A 15,436-nucleotide genomic window follows, 5' to 3' on the forward strand; every position below is an offset into this window, starting at 1 on the left:
ACTTGTTTTTCTTGAAACGCTTTAAAATGAATATGTAATAATTAAAATACGTGAGCCACCTAAACTCCTCTCTGGTGGTGTGTGTATCATACCCTGGAGTAACGCTCTTGTCGTGGGATATGTGTCTGACCTGGAGTCGTATAAATCCAGTTGTGATCGTTGGCCTTGCCATTTGGAGCTGTGTGGCCTTGGGCAAGTTACTTAACCTCTCTGAGACTCGGTTTGATTTTCCCTCATCGAGCTGTTGGGAGATGTAAGTATTTAGCTCTGGGCTCACCAGGTGGTGGGTACTTTCCTTAGTTCCCTTTCTCATCTTCTATACCTCTCCACCCCAGCACACTTTTATTTTTAATCAAAAGAATATTCCCTGACTGTATCAGCGCTTACCAGAAATTGGGTTTTCCTGCCTATCAGTCACCTCTCTTATCTGCTCCTGCCTTCCCTGTTCTGTCACTCCCTGGCTTGGTTTGATTAACCACTGTTTCGGTGAAGGATGTTATACCCTCCTTCCACGTAGAACGTGATCCTTTTCTGGTCTAATGCTGGAAACAGAAATAGACTAGAATTGCACATCTGTGGTCCACGTGTCCATTTCTAGCCCAGGAAGGAAGCAGCCCTGAATCTCACAGGGAATTGTGGGGTTTTTCTCAGGCCCAGCCAAGAGGGGCTGAGAGGTGCAGAGACAGCCCGTAGACATTAGGGCACTTCCAGTGGCCGAGAGGTGGCTTAAATAGCAGAAAGATTTGGAGTTGGAAGACCTGCATCCTATCCCTGGTTCTCGGTGTGACCTTAAACCAGTCTCCTCTCTCTTCTGAGCCTTAGTTTACGAATCTGTAAAATGAGGGCATTGCGACAGTTTTCTGAGTTGCAATATTAAGGGGAAAATATTCTTACAATTATTAAGAACTTAGAATAATCCAGAAAAAAAATAATATAATAAATATTCCTTCCATCCAGAATTAGTCATTAACAATGTATTGTATTTGTATCCAGTTTTTGTTTTTTTTCTAAGAAATAAAATATAGATAGAGCTAAAGTCCCCTTACCCCACCCTTTCCTCTTCTCCAACCCCCGGCCTGGCATCCTCTGTTTTGACTTTGGTGTGTACCTTTCCCTTTATAATTGTCTGAAAAGTACTTTCTGGGGTGCTTTTTTCATCCAGCATTCCATGCTAACCTCACCTTTGAGGAAGGCAGGGTGGGCGGTGACTCTGTTTTATAGAAGAGGCCATTGAAGCGCAAGGACACGTACTCGCTGGATTCTGTGATTCCATCTGTCTCTTCAGTGTGCTCCCGAAGCAAATGGATCTCTGCCTGTCCCAAGAAGGAAGCCAGACTGCTGGAAAAACCAAGCAAGAAGGCCTTCTCAACCATTCTGGAGACAGGACGTTAGAGGGAGATGGATACACTGCCCAGTCCGTCAGATGTGCTGCCGGAAGTGGCAAGGCCTCACGTCTCTTGGGCCCTGTGCAATTCCCCATGAAGTGGTCTTGAGTCCTCGCAGCTAAGCTGTGGGATGGGGTCTCACTCCATGGTGCAGAGGGGGGTGCAGGCAAGCAAGGCCGGGTCTTGGCCCCGTGTCTTCTGGCTCCGACAGCCCACCTGCCTTCCCTGGTAGCTGGAGTTAAGGGGAAGCCTCAGGTGGGAAGAGGAAGGATAGAAGAAGATAAAAGGACCCAGCACCTGTTAGCTCCTGGGCAGGAGCCTTGGCAGGACTGGAAGTCCACAAGGCATGGAGATGCAGACTCGGCTGCTCCACCAACAAAGAGGGTCCTTCAAACATCCGATCGGGCTGCCAATCACCAAATGTGGCCATGGAGTGCTTGAAATGTGGCTGGCGCCCCTTGCAGAGATGATACAATTCGGGATAGAGTGGGTTAAATAAAATATATTATGGAAACTAATTTTACCTGTAACTTTTTTTTTTTTTTTTTTTTTGGTCAATATGGCAATTAGAACATTTAAAATGACCTACCTGGCTGGCGTTATCTTTCTATTGGAGAGCACTAGCCCAGGGCCTATAACTGGACTCAGCCAAGACCCTACAACATGGGAAGCGGGAAATAAAAGGTGTGATTTCCAGCCAGTTTCTGGAGGCTTCTGGGGGGCAGCTCCGTGGCAGCCAGTGGAAGAGTTGGGGGGTTGGGGGGTGCAGGAGGGAGAATTCCAGGCCCCTCCAGCTTGAATTAGGGTAGCTCTGCTCTGATCTGTGTTTATGTATTGGGACACTGTGGGAGGTTTATAGAGCACTCTCGGAGCTCAGATCCCTTGCTCTCGGGGAACATTGGACAAGAGACATCAATCCCACTGTTTCTCAAAGGCGGAAGTGGAATATGATGAATTGCATTTTTTTTTTTAAAGCTTTTTCTAAAAAATGATTTTAGATTTACAGGAACGGTCAAATTTAGTGCAGAGAGTACCTGTATATTCTGCACCCAGATTCCCCAAATGTCAACATCTTCCATAACCACGGTATATTTGTCAAAGCTAAGAAAAGAACATTGGCGCAGCACAAGTAACTAAACTTCATGCTATTTAGATTTTACATATTTTTCCACCAAGGCCCCTTTTGTGTTCCCGGATCCAATCTGGGATCCCACATTACGTCTATTCAATGTGTCTCCTTAGTCTCCTCTGATTGTTGTGAATTTTCTAATTTGTTCTCTTGTTTTCATAGTCATTTGTGTGTGTGTGTGTTTAATGCCCTTTGAAAAATATCTCCAAGTTCTAAAGCTGCTGTCAGAGTGTATTCTAGCCTGCTGTGAGACGTGTTGACGCAGCACCTTCTCTCGCTTTCTCATCTGTGCGTGTTCATATCTGTTTTTGTTGTCTTCCTTTCATTTCTGAAATGCCGTTTGCTCAGAAGTCTCTCAAAGAGAGGACTGCATGTGCATCTTCTTGGGGGCTTAGGTTTCCCAGTTGGTGGGTGAGGTTTACTTTCGGTGGAGGTGGACGATCCATCTTCGGACTCGCTGTAAGCCACTCGGCTCATGTCTGGTGATGTTTGTGTGACCGGGGGCATCTTTTGGTTGTGTTTAGGGGTACAGGCTGTGTCTTCCTGGTTCTGGGAGAAGCGCTTGGCATCAAGCCCGGAGATCTGGAGACGTCTATTTTGGTGTGTTTCACACCATTGCTTTTTCACACCAGGCAATTTTTTTTAATGTTTCCTGCTGAATACCCCAGAAAGTTAATGTTCCAGTGAGTTTTTAAGTAAAGGGTGGAGGGAGGGAAGCAAAGCTTTCCTGAGTGCAGCACTCTGAAATGAGTGTGAACGTTCTGCACTATGAGGGGTACCCTTTTCCCATGTCCCCTTATTAGACTATAAGCTCCCCAAGGGCAGGATCTTCTCCTCTGTGTAAAGTGTGAGTTGGATTAGCGTGCTTACCCACTTAAAACCCTCCAGTGCAGATAGCTAGAGGTAAATACCTGAAACTATCAAACTGCAACCCAGTAGCCTTGACTCTTGAAGACGATTGTATAACTATGTAACTTACAAGAGGTAACAGTGTGATTGTGAAAACTTGTGGATCACCCTCCCTTTATCCAGTGTATGGATGGATGAGTAGAAAAATGGGGACAAAAACTAAATGAAAAATAGGTTGGGATGGGGGGGTGATTTGGGTGTTCTTTTTTACTTTTATTTTTTATTCTTATTTTCATTGTTTCTGTTGTAAGAAAAATGTTCAAAAATAGATTGGGGTGATGAATGCACAACTATGTGATGGTACTGTGAACAGTTGACTGTATATCATGGATGACTGTATGGTATGTGAATATGTCTCAATAAAACTGAGTTTAAAAAAAAAATCCTCCTGTGCAGAGTGGGGAGTTAGTGCCTATGGGCTGCAGAGTTTCTTTTGGGGTTGATGGAAAAGTTTTGGTAATGGATGGTGGTAATGGGAGCATAACGTAGTGAATGTGATTGACACAACTGAATTGCACACTTAAAAATGGTTAAATGGTATATTTTATGTTTCATATAGATTACCAGAATAAACACGCACAGACACACATACACAGAAACATCTGTTGGCTTTACATTGTTCTGAAAATTAAAATCTAAACACCTTTCCGTGGCCCTCAACACTGCTCTGTGGACTGACCTCCCCGATCTCAGCCCCTGACCCATCTCCTGGCCCCCCAGGGCTCCGGTCACACTGGCCTCTCTCATCTCAGAGCATGCCAGGCAGGTGCCGCTCAGGGCTTTGGCTGAGTGGTCCCCCGCTTGCAACACTCAGGTCTTTGGGTGGCATTTGTCCCCACTCGATGCCTCTCCCAGACGGGCTTCCCTGCACACCCCATCTGCAAATACTGCTAACAACACATGCTCACCTTGTGTTTTCTCTATGCTGTCCGCTTTATTCACAGCAACTTGTTTATATCTCACGTCAACCCCGGGACTGTTGTTTTCCCCACGTTACAGATGAGGAACTGAGGCACTGCCACAAAGCAGAACTTCTTCCCCGGTCTCTTTGTCCTCCATCCTGTCATTCTCATGGCCTGGCTCGTCTCATCTGAAATCATCTCATGGAGTTGGCCGTTTAATTTATTTATGCATTTATCTGACTTTCTCCCCACCTTCGTTAAACTGTTAGCTCCCAACGTACCAGGACTTGACTCTAGAATTGTCGTCGTCATTTCAGGGAGCGCTCTCCAAGTTTTGTAGAATGCATTTGGGGATGGGAGCTGATGCCTGAGAGTCTGCTGCTTCCAGGTCAGAACTAGGTGGAGATACATGGGGGTTTCCTCTTTATTCCATCTCACAAGCAGTTTTCCCATTGATTGAAAATCGTTTCCGTATGCATGGGATAGTGTTAGAGGTGGCTGTATCGTGACAGTCTGATAATGTATAGTTTATTTCTAGGTATCCAGTCTGCTCAGTGGGGGACCATGTGCCCTTGGGTGGCCTTGTTGGAAGGGCTTGGCTGAACCCCCCGCTTCTCCTCTGGGTCTCAGCTGGCAGGAGGCTGTGTTCTGTGTTGGAGTCTCGAACTCAGAACCCAGCTTTGACTTTGAGTCCCAGCTCTGCTGCTGACATATGGGTAGTGCCCAGAATAACTTCCCCTGCTGCGCCCTCTCGCTGCAGGTCGTCCACTCGGCCGGAGGTGGCCAGCATCGAGCCGCTGGGCCTGGACGAGCAACAGTGCTCCCGGAAGGCCGTGGTCCAGGCCCGCCTGTCCCAGCCCACCCGCCTGACCAGCATCATCTTCGCAGAGGACATCAGTAAGGGCTCCAGCGATGCCGAGTGTGGGACCCCAGCTCTCTGCTAAGCCCGGGGCTCCGATGCGCCACCCAGGGGAGGAGAGAAGGGGAAATGCCCTGTACAGCCCTGCAGCCACAGGAGTTGTCAGAGCACATGGTGGGAGGATGCTGATGTTGCAGACCACATCAGGACGGGGATGCTGAGCAAGCAACACACCCACCCACAGACATGCACTCACAGATACACACACAGACACACACCACACAGATACACACCCACAGACACACACCACAGACACACACACAGATACACACACACACACCCACACAGATACATACCCACACAGATACTTACTCACGGACACACACCCACAGACACACATTCCCAGATACAAACACACAGATACATAAAGACCCATACCCACAGATACACACCCGCACAGATACACACCCACAGATATACACACAGATACACACACAAATACATACCCAGAGACATGCACCATGGCCTGCACTTTGAACCTTCTCCCTGTCGTGGAGTCTGGCTTTCACTTCTAAATTATTATTGGATGGCCAAGTAGCTCTTCATGGGTAGCAAGTTAAAACAAATTTGTTATATCTACGAAACCACTCCTTCCATTTCCCCCTATTGAATATACATGATGCTTGCAAAATAATTAGAAAACAATTCATAAAGTTTTCTATCACACTTTTCCCCCACCTACCATGATATAAAAAGTTTTAATTTTGTTATGGTATTAATTTTCCTGGTCGTGTAATATTTTTTTAATTTTTTAAAATTTATTTTTATTTTTTTAAACTTTTTTTATTGCAATAACTAATATAGGGAATAGTAATATCCTTAATAGAAGGCTGTCCTAAGCATTCTCAGCAATGCCCCTTATATTAAACATTTAGTTTGTTTTCAGATGTGTGTTTCAGCTTGATATATAGAAATAAATATCTTTATATGGAGAACTTTTTGGATGTTTTCAGGGTATTTTCTTAAGATAAATTCCCAAATAGATAGAATCACAGCAGGGGAATATTTTTGAGGCTTTTGGATACATGGGCTGTAGTGTGTCCCAAGAGAATACCCATTTACCATTCTCACTGACAGTGCACAGGTATTTTTATATGGTGCCTGGAAAAGGAGGAAAATTATTTTATATAGCATAATGAGATTCTTACAGGAGCTCTTGATTCTTTTCAGGGAACGTCACCTACATATCTTAGTTATGGAACAGGTAAAAAATCTGCACACACAGAACCCCGTTTTCCTCAGAAGCATAGTTGACAGCTGTGTGCAAAAATGCCAGTTTAATTCCCAGTCCCGATGTAGGGGCACGATTCAGAACAGCACCATCTTCTTGTGGATGCTTAATTAGTCATACTGTAGACTTTGACATTTAACTGAATGAAACTAAGTTTTTCTGGAGGAGTTTTTTGCACATAATTTTAAATGCTGGCACTCGGGTGTGCAATGAAAATGCTGCAAAAAGTCCTTACTTTCTGAACGTCCATGTTGTCTTTCAAAGGTGTGGTCAGCTAGGCTTTTGAGGGTTAATGTGCTCCTTTGCTTTGAGCCCTATTTTGTTCTTTTGTTGGTTGCTTTAGTCTTTTTCTAAGAGTAAAACTTTGGAAGGAAAGAGCAGCCTCCCCTGACCTGGGAGGCCCTTGAGGTTGTTGGGGAATGGGGGTGGGGTGGCCAGGACGTTGTCCTTGGTGCTGACCTCTCTGTTTCCCACCTCACCTAGTGACGGGCCAGGTCCTGCGCTGTGATGCCATCGTGGACCTCATCCATGACATTCAGATAGTCTCCACCACCCGCGAGCTCTACCTTGAAGACTCACCCCTGGAACTGAAGATCCAGGCTCTGGACTCTGAAGGTGAGGCTGTCACCTGTCCCCACCTTGGCCGTTGATCCTTGGTAGCCCATGCTTGGTGTTGGCCGTCACCATGCCCTCTCTCCTCTCACCTCTGTCTGGAAGGCAAAGTGGTTGCTGGAAGGGCAGTTTAGCAGGTAGAAGACACCTCCCAGGTGACCCCATGCCGTCTATGGCATGGAGGCCATGGCCACTCCTTGTTCTCAGTGGTGTCTGCAGCAGCCTCCAGCACCCGTGCTCAGCCATTCTACTTGTTAGAAAAACGCTTTGGGAAATCAGCCTGCTGGGGGCTTTGGGCAGTGATAGGAAGCTGGGAGAGGCTCCTTGGGAAACTACACTGTGAATACCGGGAAATGCTTTCCCTGCTCAGCTTCTCCTTGCTCAGCTTTGCAGGCTGGTTTTGACTTTCTTGTCCAGACTCAGAGCATGTGTGTGTGAGCTGGGGCACGTGTGTGCTGTTGGCTTGGTGCACTGCCCTTGGCTTCTTCACTTCACCAGAGGTGAATATTGGCTTGTTCTTGTATATGTGTGTGTGTGTGTGTGTGTGTGTGTGTGTAATTCTTCAATGGTCTGTTCTGGTTGCAGGCAGACCGTCTTGGCCATAGCATAGCCTAGCCTCTTTGTAAAGTAGACAAGGGGAACGCTGTCGGTTAAGATTTTTGTTGAAAGAAAGTCAAAGCCAAGCAAAAATGTCTTGCAGACATTGGATCTTCCCAAAGCAGAAATCCAAATCAAGTCTCGCTTTGACTTTGAAAACTTCCCTGACCACTCTGGCTCCCACTTTTTAAAATTTTATTTTCTGGATCAGGATCTTTCAGCTGAGGGTCACTGTTGACATTTGGGGCAGGTAGTTCTTTGTCGTAGGAGATGTCTGGTGCACTGTGGGATGTTTAGCAGCATCCCTGAAAACTATCCACTAGATGCCAGTAGCACGCCCCAAGTCGTGACAACCCAAAATATCTGTGGACATTGCCACTGTCCCCTGGGGGCCAAGTCACTGTTCTAACACATTCCCCAGGCCCTTCCTTCTTTCATTTATTCAGTCATCAGATAAATGCCTTAACTGCTCTAAAGCTGTCTCCTGATCCATGAAATTGAAATAGTGATACTTACCTTAGAGGCTGCAGAGATTGGGGGAGAAGTGTGTGACGTGCGCTCATGATGGCTGCTCTGTAAAATAGATGATTTATTGGATGCTTTCTAGGTGTGGGGGAGGGATGTGGCCTCTGCCTCCAGAATCTCAGGCCGTCGGGGAGGTGTACGTGCAAATAAATGCTTACATGCATAGGAGTAGTGGGTACGACTTATAGTCAAGTTGGGTGCAAAGTGAGGTGGGACCACAGAGGGTGCAGAGGGAAGCTGGAGGTAGGGGTGGGGGTAGCCAGAGGTCAGGAAAGGTTTTTTAAAAGAGACATTGTGTGAGCTGAGCTTTGAGGAAAGTGGAGGTTGCCAGGCAGGAATGGGCATTCCCACCATGGCAGAGAGGCACGAAAATGTGTAGAAACTTCCAAGAACACCAAGGAATTCAGTTAATCTGTGCTCTTGGAGGCAAGGGTGGGGCGGTAGTAAGGAGCTGAACCCACGCAAAGGTTGGGACAGGATGTAAGAAGAGTCTTGCATGTCAGATGTGGGATTTTGCACCTTGTCTTAAAGCAGAGGGAAGCTGAGGTCTGTGCAGTGAGTGGTGGGAGCTTGTCTGAAGAACTTTGGGGATCCCCAGCTGTTCCTGGGAATAAAAAGACTGCAACATGAGTCCACCCAGGTGCCAGACAGTCCTGCTTTAGCACGTCACTTCTAGCTCATTTCAGTTTCAGGTGATGAGACAGAGCACAGAGAATGAAAGGTGTTTGCACACACACAAAAGAGGAAAGACCTCTAGTGACTGAGCAGCAGAGACAGAATCTGCATGCCAGCCTGGCTCCAGACTTCACCTTCTGACCAGGGGTTGACATGCTTTTTCCGTGAAGAGCCAGAATGTTTTAGACTTTGCCGGCCAGAGAGCCCCCCATGCAACTACTCACCTCTGCTGTGATGCTCTAAAGCAGCCCTGCATCCTATGTAAATGAACAGCTCTGGCTGTGTGCGAATAAAACTTTATTAACAAAATCAGGGAGCAGGGCCATATTTGGCCCCAGAACTGTTGATTGCAAATCCCTGTGTTGGCCACTCTGTTCTGTTTCCTGCCTGAAGTCACTTTTTTAAAAAAGATCTATTTATTTATTTTTATTGAGATTCACATACTGTAAGATTCACCCATTTAAAGTGTACAGTTTGGCGGTTTTTAGTATATTCACAGAGTTGTGCAACCATCCTCACTGTCTAATCTTAGAACATTTTCATCACCCCCAAAAGAAACCCCTTACTCATTAGGCAACACTTCCTGTTTCTCTGTCCCCCCAGCCCCTGTAACCATGGATCTACTTTCTCTATCCTAGACATTTCACGTACAATGGATGTTTTTTTTTTTACATACCTCATGTTATCCCCTCCTTACCTCTCCTCATGCTGCCTCTTTCCCTTTGTGATCTCTGGTTTCAGTAGCCTCAGCTCTGGGCCCCAGGTACTCCCTCTTCCAGGGAGCCCTCCGTGATTACTTGGGTGAAATTTGTTCCTCCCTCCTCTTGCGTCCCCCAGCTCCTCCGTGGCCCTGTCCTCAGCTTATGGGGCATTCTCTATTTGGAAAGTCCAGCACTTTGAGAGCAGAATCTGCATCTTTTTGTTCCTCTGGCCTCTTTTGTGTTTGACACTGGACTTCGGATCCAGCAGGCGTCCAGCAAATGTTTGTTAAATTGAATTGTGTAATTTTTTTTTCTTGTTGCCCTTTTGGGACCAGGACAGGGAAGGTGCATCCTCTGAAGACTGTATCACTGGATTTTCCTAGTTAAAATTTCTGGTTAATATTAGCTCTCCATTGTGAGGCTTCAAGGTCAAGGACTCTCTGTGTGTTGCACATGGTATGTGCTAATGGCTACTTTTTGAATGAAAAAAGCAAACCTTTGTGCGGAGTGGTTTTTTGTTTTGTTTTTTTTTTTTAAAACCTTTTGCCTCCCAAGCCTGCAGATTCCTCCCTGAACATGTCAGTCTTGGAGTCTTCCTGGTTCATTCTCCCCTCTGGGGGCAGACAGAGCTGGGGTCACAATGAATGAGTCACTCTGTGAATAGGCTGTAGCCTCCTGTGGGTTTTATTTGTCAAACAGAAGTCAGTCTCCCTTTCCTCTCCTCGGGGCCAGCTTCACCCCGGGCCTCCTGCTCAGAAGGTCCCCGTGCCTGGTTTCATGCTGTGCTGCTGCTGTCTTGCAGTTCTTTCTACTTTACTTTGAACTTGTGTTTTGTACATCAAGTCCTGCAGGATGATGGAGCAGGTGCTAGGGTAATGGAGCCTCAGCTCCCAGGCTCCCTGCAATGGCTTCTCAGCCACCTGCTCTCTGTCCCCAGGTGTCCTGGGCCTGCCTGGCCTCCCCGCTACACCTCTGCCCCATAATACCCTCCACCCTCCATCCCTGTTGTTGGGGTCTGGGTGGGGAGGTCAGGCCTGTGCACCCCAGGGGTCTCGGGGTGGAGCTTGGTGGTGGCCAGTGGGCAGCCATGTGGAGGTTTGGTGACTTGGTGAGAGTGAGTCTCTCATCCTCCCCTGATCAAGGAAGGCAGTCAGAGACCCTCGGGGGTTGCCCGTTTGCTGAGGGTTGGGTCTATAGGCCATGGGCAGAGGAGGTGCCAGGCTCGACTTTTCCGAGCCCTCCCTGGTGTGTCTGTCTGGCAGATATGCAGCAGGATATGGAGATATATGGACTGTGTCCTCTGGAGTTCCATTTAGTCAGCAAATACTCAAACAGACAAGTGTAGTGTGTGCGTGCAAGGGTGGGCGGGGGGATGGACACACAGGGATTGAGAACTCTGCCCCCGCCGGGCCTTCTCCTTGGTTTTGGTTTGGTGGGAGAAGGCCATGGGGTCCTTGTGGCTGCCTTCCATGGTGTCAGTCTCATCCTGTACCATCTCTGCACCCCATGTGTCTTCTCTTCCCACTGAGGAGGCCCCTGGAAGCATCTCTGCAGACACGTGGGTATATTGGTCCTACCTTGGACCTCTGAGAAAAAAAAAATCTTCCCAAACCTACTTCCATAATAGATGGGGTTTTGTCTTTTCTCTGACCGGTTGCCCCCAAGTTGATGGAAAGTCATCTAGGGGATTGTAAGGGAGTGGCCTCCCATAATAACAGATGCCCTGAAGACTTATGGCCAAGACACTACAGTTTTCTGGAATTTTTGCTGACAAGCCGTGTTGCATTCGGCCTTTGAGCTCTCCCAGGCCTGTTTCACTCTAGCTACCTTGTATTCTGCACTGTAGAAAGAGCTTTTCTAGACTCCAGATGCTTTTCTTGGAGGGGCTGAAAACTTGGATGACTGCATTGGCCAGGCAGAGAATATAGATGGAGTGGGGTGGGGGTGGACATTAGGGTGCGGTGGGGACTGTGGCAAACCAGAAAAAGGAGGCTAAGCCAGTCTGTGCTCCCAGAAAGGAATTGGGCTCAGGCTGCAAGATCTTCAGACTTTTTCAAGGGAACTTGGAAATTGGATTTGTAAATGATATTTAAACATTTTTAAACAATGGGACATAATTCAAAAGCTTAAAAATGGCATTACCTAGGTAAGAAAGCAAGCAAGAAACCCATGGCTAGTGGAAAGTCAGAGCATTAGCCACCAGTTCTCACCTCCTCCTCTGTTTGTTCCAAGGTGTCCTTGTGGAACCAGGCATTGAGTTTACACTAAACCTGACTTTTTGGAGTGTTCAGGACATGCTCTACATCATGGTCCTCCAAGATTCAGTCCCTGATCACCTTCTGGGCTCCCCTTGTTCTGGTATCCTGTAAAAACATCCACAAGTGGCAAGTCAGGACTCCAGAGCTAAGATTTTCTTTGCCAGCCTTGCTTTCTCCCAGGCCTTGGGACCTCGGGAGTCTCCCAGTGAAGGTGAAGATGCAAAACCACCCCTCTCCATCCCTCACTCTCCTCAGCTGCACATTAAGGGGCGAGGGAATTTACTCCCCAGGCAGGCGTGAAGATGAAAAAATGACTCAGGTCTCAGGAGCGGCCTCCTAAACTGTAAAGTGCTGTATACACGTGGTGGTGGGGGGTGTGATGGTAGACTCGTGCTGTACTGAGTCAGTCGTGAGTGGTTAGGACTAAGGGAAGTAGTGCAGGCTGGCCTGGGTTCAAATCCTGGCTCAGCCCCTCGCAGGCCACATGACCAGGAGCAAATGACTACATTTCTTTGAGCCTCAGTTTCCCCTTCCTGAACTGGAGGTCATGACACCTCCTTTGCAGGGAGGAGGAGGTTAAGCATGATTTCTGACATGCAATGGGATCTCTCGTTTCCCTTGACTCCTGGAATTCCAATGCATTTCTGCCCTCCCCTCTACTCTTCCAGGGAACACGTTTAGCACCCTGGCTGGCCTGGTCTTCGACTGGATGATCGTGAAGGACACGGAAGCAGACGGGTTCTCAGACTCCCACAACGCACTGCGGTAAGAAGCAGCCTCTGTTTGGCCTGGCCACCCATGAAAGGAAACAGGAAGCGGACACTGACTGGCGCCATGTGGGCAGGGGCTTTCTTTGTTGGGAGGGGCCTGGATTATTCCCAGAAGGCTGGCTGACACTCCCCAGGACTGTTAGGGAAATGGGTTTCATCTCACTCTGCCAGAAACTGTGAAGGCAGCTTGGGATGTCCAGCTGCAGAAGAGAAAGCTCGAGATGGCTGCAGAGCTGTCCCAGGTTGCTGAAAGACTGTCATGGAGTGTAGGGGACGTGTGTGTGTGGCCCCAGAAGGCACTACTTCCATTGGGGGTAAGTTAAAGGAGAGACAGGCTGAAACTAGGATGCTCTATATGACAGCCTTTGTACAGGTAGAATGGGCTGAATTCCCCAGCACTTGGGCATCAAAGAGACTCATTAGAAGGGATACTGAAAGTATCCTGATTCATTTAACCTTCCCAACAGCTATCTGGGCTGTTGAAGCCACTGTCTTCTCCATTTTTCTTACCTGGAAACAGACTCAGAAAGAGTAAGCCACTTGCCCAAGGTTGGTAAGGATTTGAACTCAGATCTCTATAAATCTGCACTGTCCAGTGTGGTCGCCACTAACCCCATGTAGCTATCTGAATTTAAATTAGATAAAATAAAAACAGTAGGATGCTCTAGCTACATTTCAGGTGCTGATTATCTGTGTGGTCAGCAGCTATGCATTCGACAGTGCAGACGTGATGGCGCACCCATCATTGCAGAAAGTCTACCACTGGGCATTGGTGATATAGAGCCAGGCGCTGAGCTCTTACCCCTGCCCTACTGCATTGCCACTTTCTTTCTTAAATAATTTTAAAAAAGAGTATAGCTGCTTTTCTGGAAGAAGACAATGTTTTTATTTTTTGATAATTTTAAGACTTCAGAAAAGTTGCAATATGGTACAAAAAATGGCCTTCCTGGACCATGGGAGAGTGAGTTGGCCAAATGTCACCTCCTTTTCCCCAGTTATTTTAGTATGGGGACTAGCATCAGGGACATTTTCCTGCATAACCACAATTCCATCATCAAAATTATGAAATTAGCATCAATACTTGCAACCGTTTCATTCTCAAGCCTCATTCAGATTTTGCCAGTTGTCCCAATTATGTCCTTTGTAGCAAAAAAAAAAAAAAAATCCAGTCTGGAGTCACGTGTTGCATGTTATCGTGTCTCTTTAGTCTTCTTTAGCCTGAGCCAGGTGCTTGGTCTGTCTTTGACTTTCGTGGCCTTAACACCTGTGAAGGTGACATCCAGTTATTTTGTAGAATGCCCTTCATTTGGGGTTTATCCGATGTTTCCTCGTGATTAGATTCAGAGCATTGCCTCTCTGGCAGGCATATCCCAGCAGTGACTCTGTATCCTAATTGCTTTGTACCAGGGGCCAACGGAGACTGTTCGTGGTGATCCTTGGGTGATGTGGTGTCTTCCTAGGGCTCTCCGCCACGACATTACTTTGTTCCGCTTTGTCTTTAATAAGTATTTTGCAGAGAGGTATGAGTCTGGTCTTTTATTTGCATCTTTAAAGGGCTAGCTCGGGAACCTGGGTAATTGTTGGGGATATGAGATGCTCCAGTTGTAGCCGTTTCTTGGGGCTCAGTGCATAGCTGTCCACAAATGTCACACCTTGATGTTTGTGCAAGGAAAGGCAGAGTGGCAGCATTTAGTCACCAAAGACAAGGTGGGCGTGGCTACCATAACGGACAGCAGAGTCAAAGCAGTAATCAGAATAGTCTGGCTTACGGAGACCTGTGGTGTTGGCTAGTTGATCCTGGGGCACCTAGAAGAGAAATTAGATGGGCATTCAACTAAATTCTTACTTGATCTGGATGACCAGAAGAGTTCCAGGCTGAATGAACCAAAGTCTGACTTGAATCTCCAAAACAGAGTCATGGCTCCTCGACTGATTCCAGACTCGAGCCGGTTTACAGACCCAAAGCCCTTTGGATGAAGGGAAGGTTGTGTCCCTTCGAAGAAGGACCTTACTACACTGCCAAAAATGTATAATATTTTTCTCTCAGTCTTCTCCAAAGGGACCTATGGCCTTTTACCAGGGTGACGGTGCATTGGATTAAGGAAATGATTAGAGTTTTCTAGGATTACTGGACACTAGTTCCTAGAGAACAGATTTCTGTGGTCAGAGCTCATTTGTGGGCTGGAACCAGCAGTCCCTAACTCTCCTGGATCAGCTCTGGAATTTCTAGTGTTTGATAAAGCAAAGAACATGGGCTTTTTATTTCCTGTATGTCTTTATTTTATTACTCATCTCCCCATACACTGGATAAAGGGGTTGTCCATTACAAGGTTTTTACAGTCACAAGATAGAAGCTATATAGTTATAGTCATTATCAAAGATCAAGGCTACTGGATTATGTTCCACAATTTCAGATATTTCCTTCTGGCTGTTCTAATACACAAGAAACTAAAAAGAATAATCTATGTAATGAGTTAATAGTCATAATCATTTGTTAAATCCTGATTTCTTGGTTACACCTCCTCCCTCTTGTTTGATCTTTCTCTCAATCTTCAGGGATATTTGGGCAATGGCCATTTTAATTTCTTTGTGCTAGAAAGGGGTGTTGACCTTGTTGGGTAGGGGAATGAAACTGGTTGATCTTCTTGGAGAGACTGATACCTCTGGGTTTCAGGGCTATCTGGCATGGGATCAATCTGGAGGCCTTAAGGTTCTGAAAAAATAAACTTCCTAAGAAAAATGTTTATAGAATCTTAGACAGAACCCAGGGTATTCTTTAGGGTTTTCAGGGATACTGTTGTTTGGGGCTTGGCATACTGTGGC

At 46.8% G+C, this 15,436-nt stretch overlaps 1 protein-coding gene across 1 annotated transcript in view; it reads left to right on the forward strand.

Moving 5' to 3' along the window:
* Positions 1-15,436, forward strand: part of NUP210 (nucleoporin 210) — a 134,165-nt gene that overhangs the window by 15,631 nt on the left and 103,098 nt on the right. The window contains exons 2-4 of the mRNA XM_037802788.1: positions 5,086-5,222; positions 6,959-7,090; positions 12,512-12,608. Of these exons, the coding sequence (XP_037658716.1) occupies positions 5,086-5,222; positions 6,959-7,090; positions 12,512-12,608 (366 nt within the window). The remainder of the gene's footprint in view (positions 1-5,085; positions 5,223-6,958; positions 7,091-12,511; positions 12,609-15,436) is intronic.

The sequence above is a fragment of the Choloepus didactylus genome, chromosome 1, assembly GCF_015220235.1.
Source record: "Choloepus didactylus isolate mChoDid1 chromosome 1, mChoDid1.pri, whole genome shotgun sequence".
NCBI classification, from domain to species: Eukaryota; Metazoa; Chordata; class Mammalia; order Pilosa; family Megalonychidae; genus Choloepus; species Choloepus didactylus.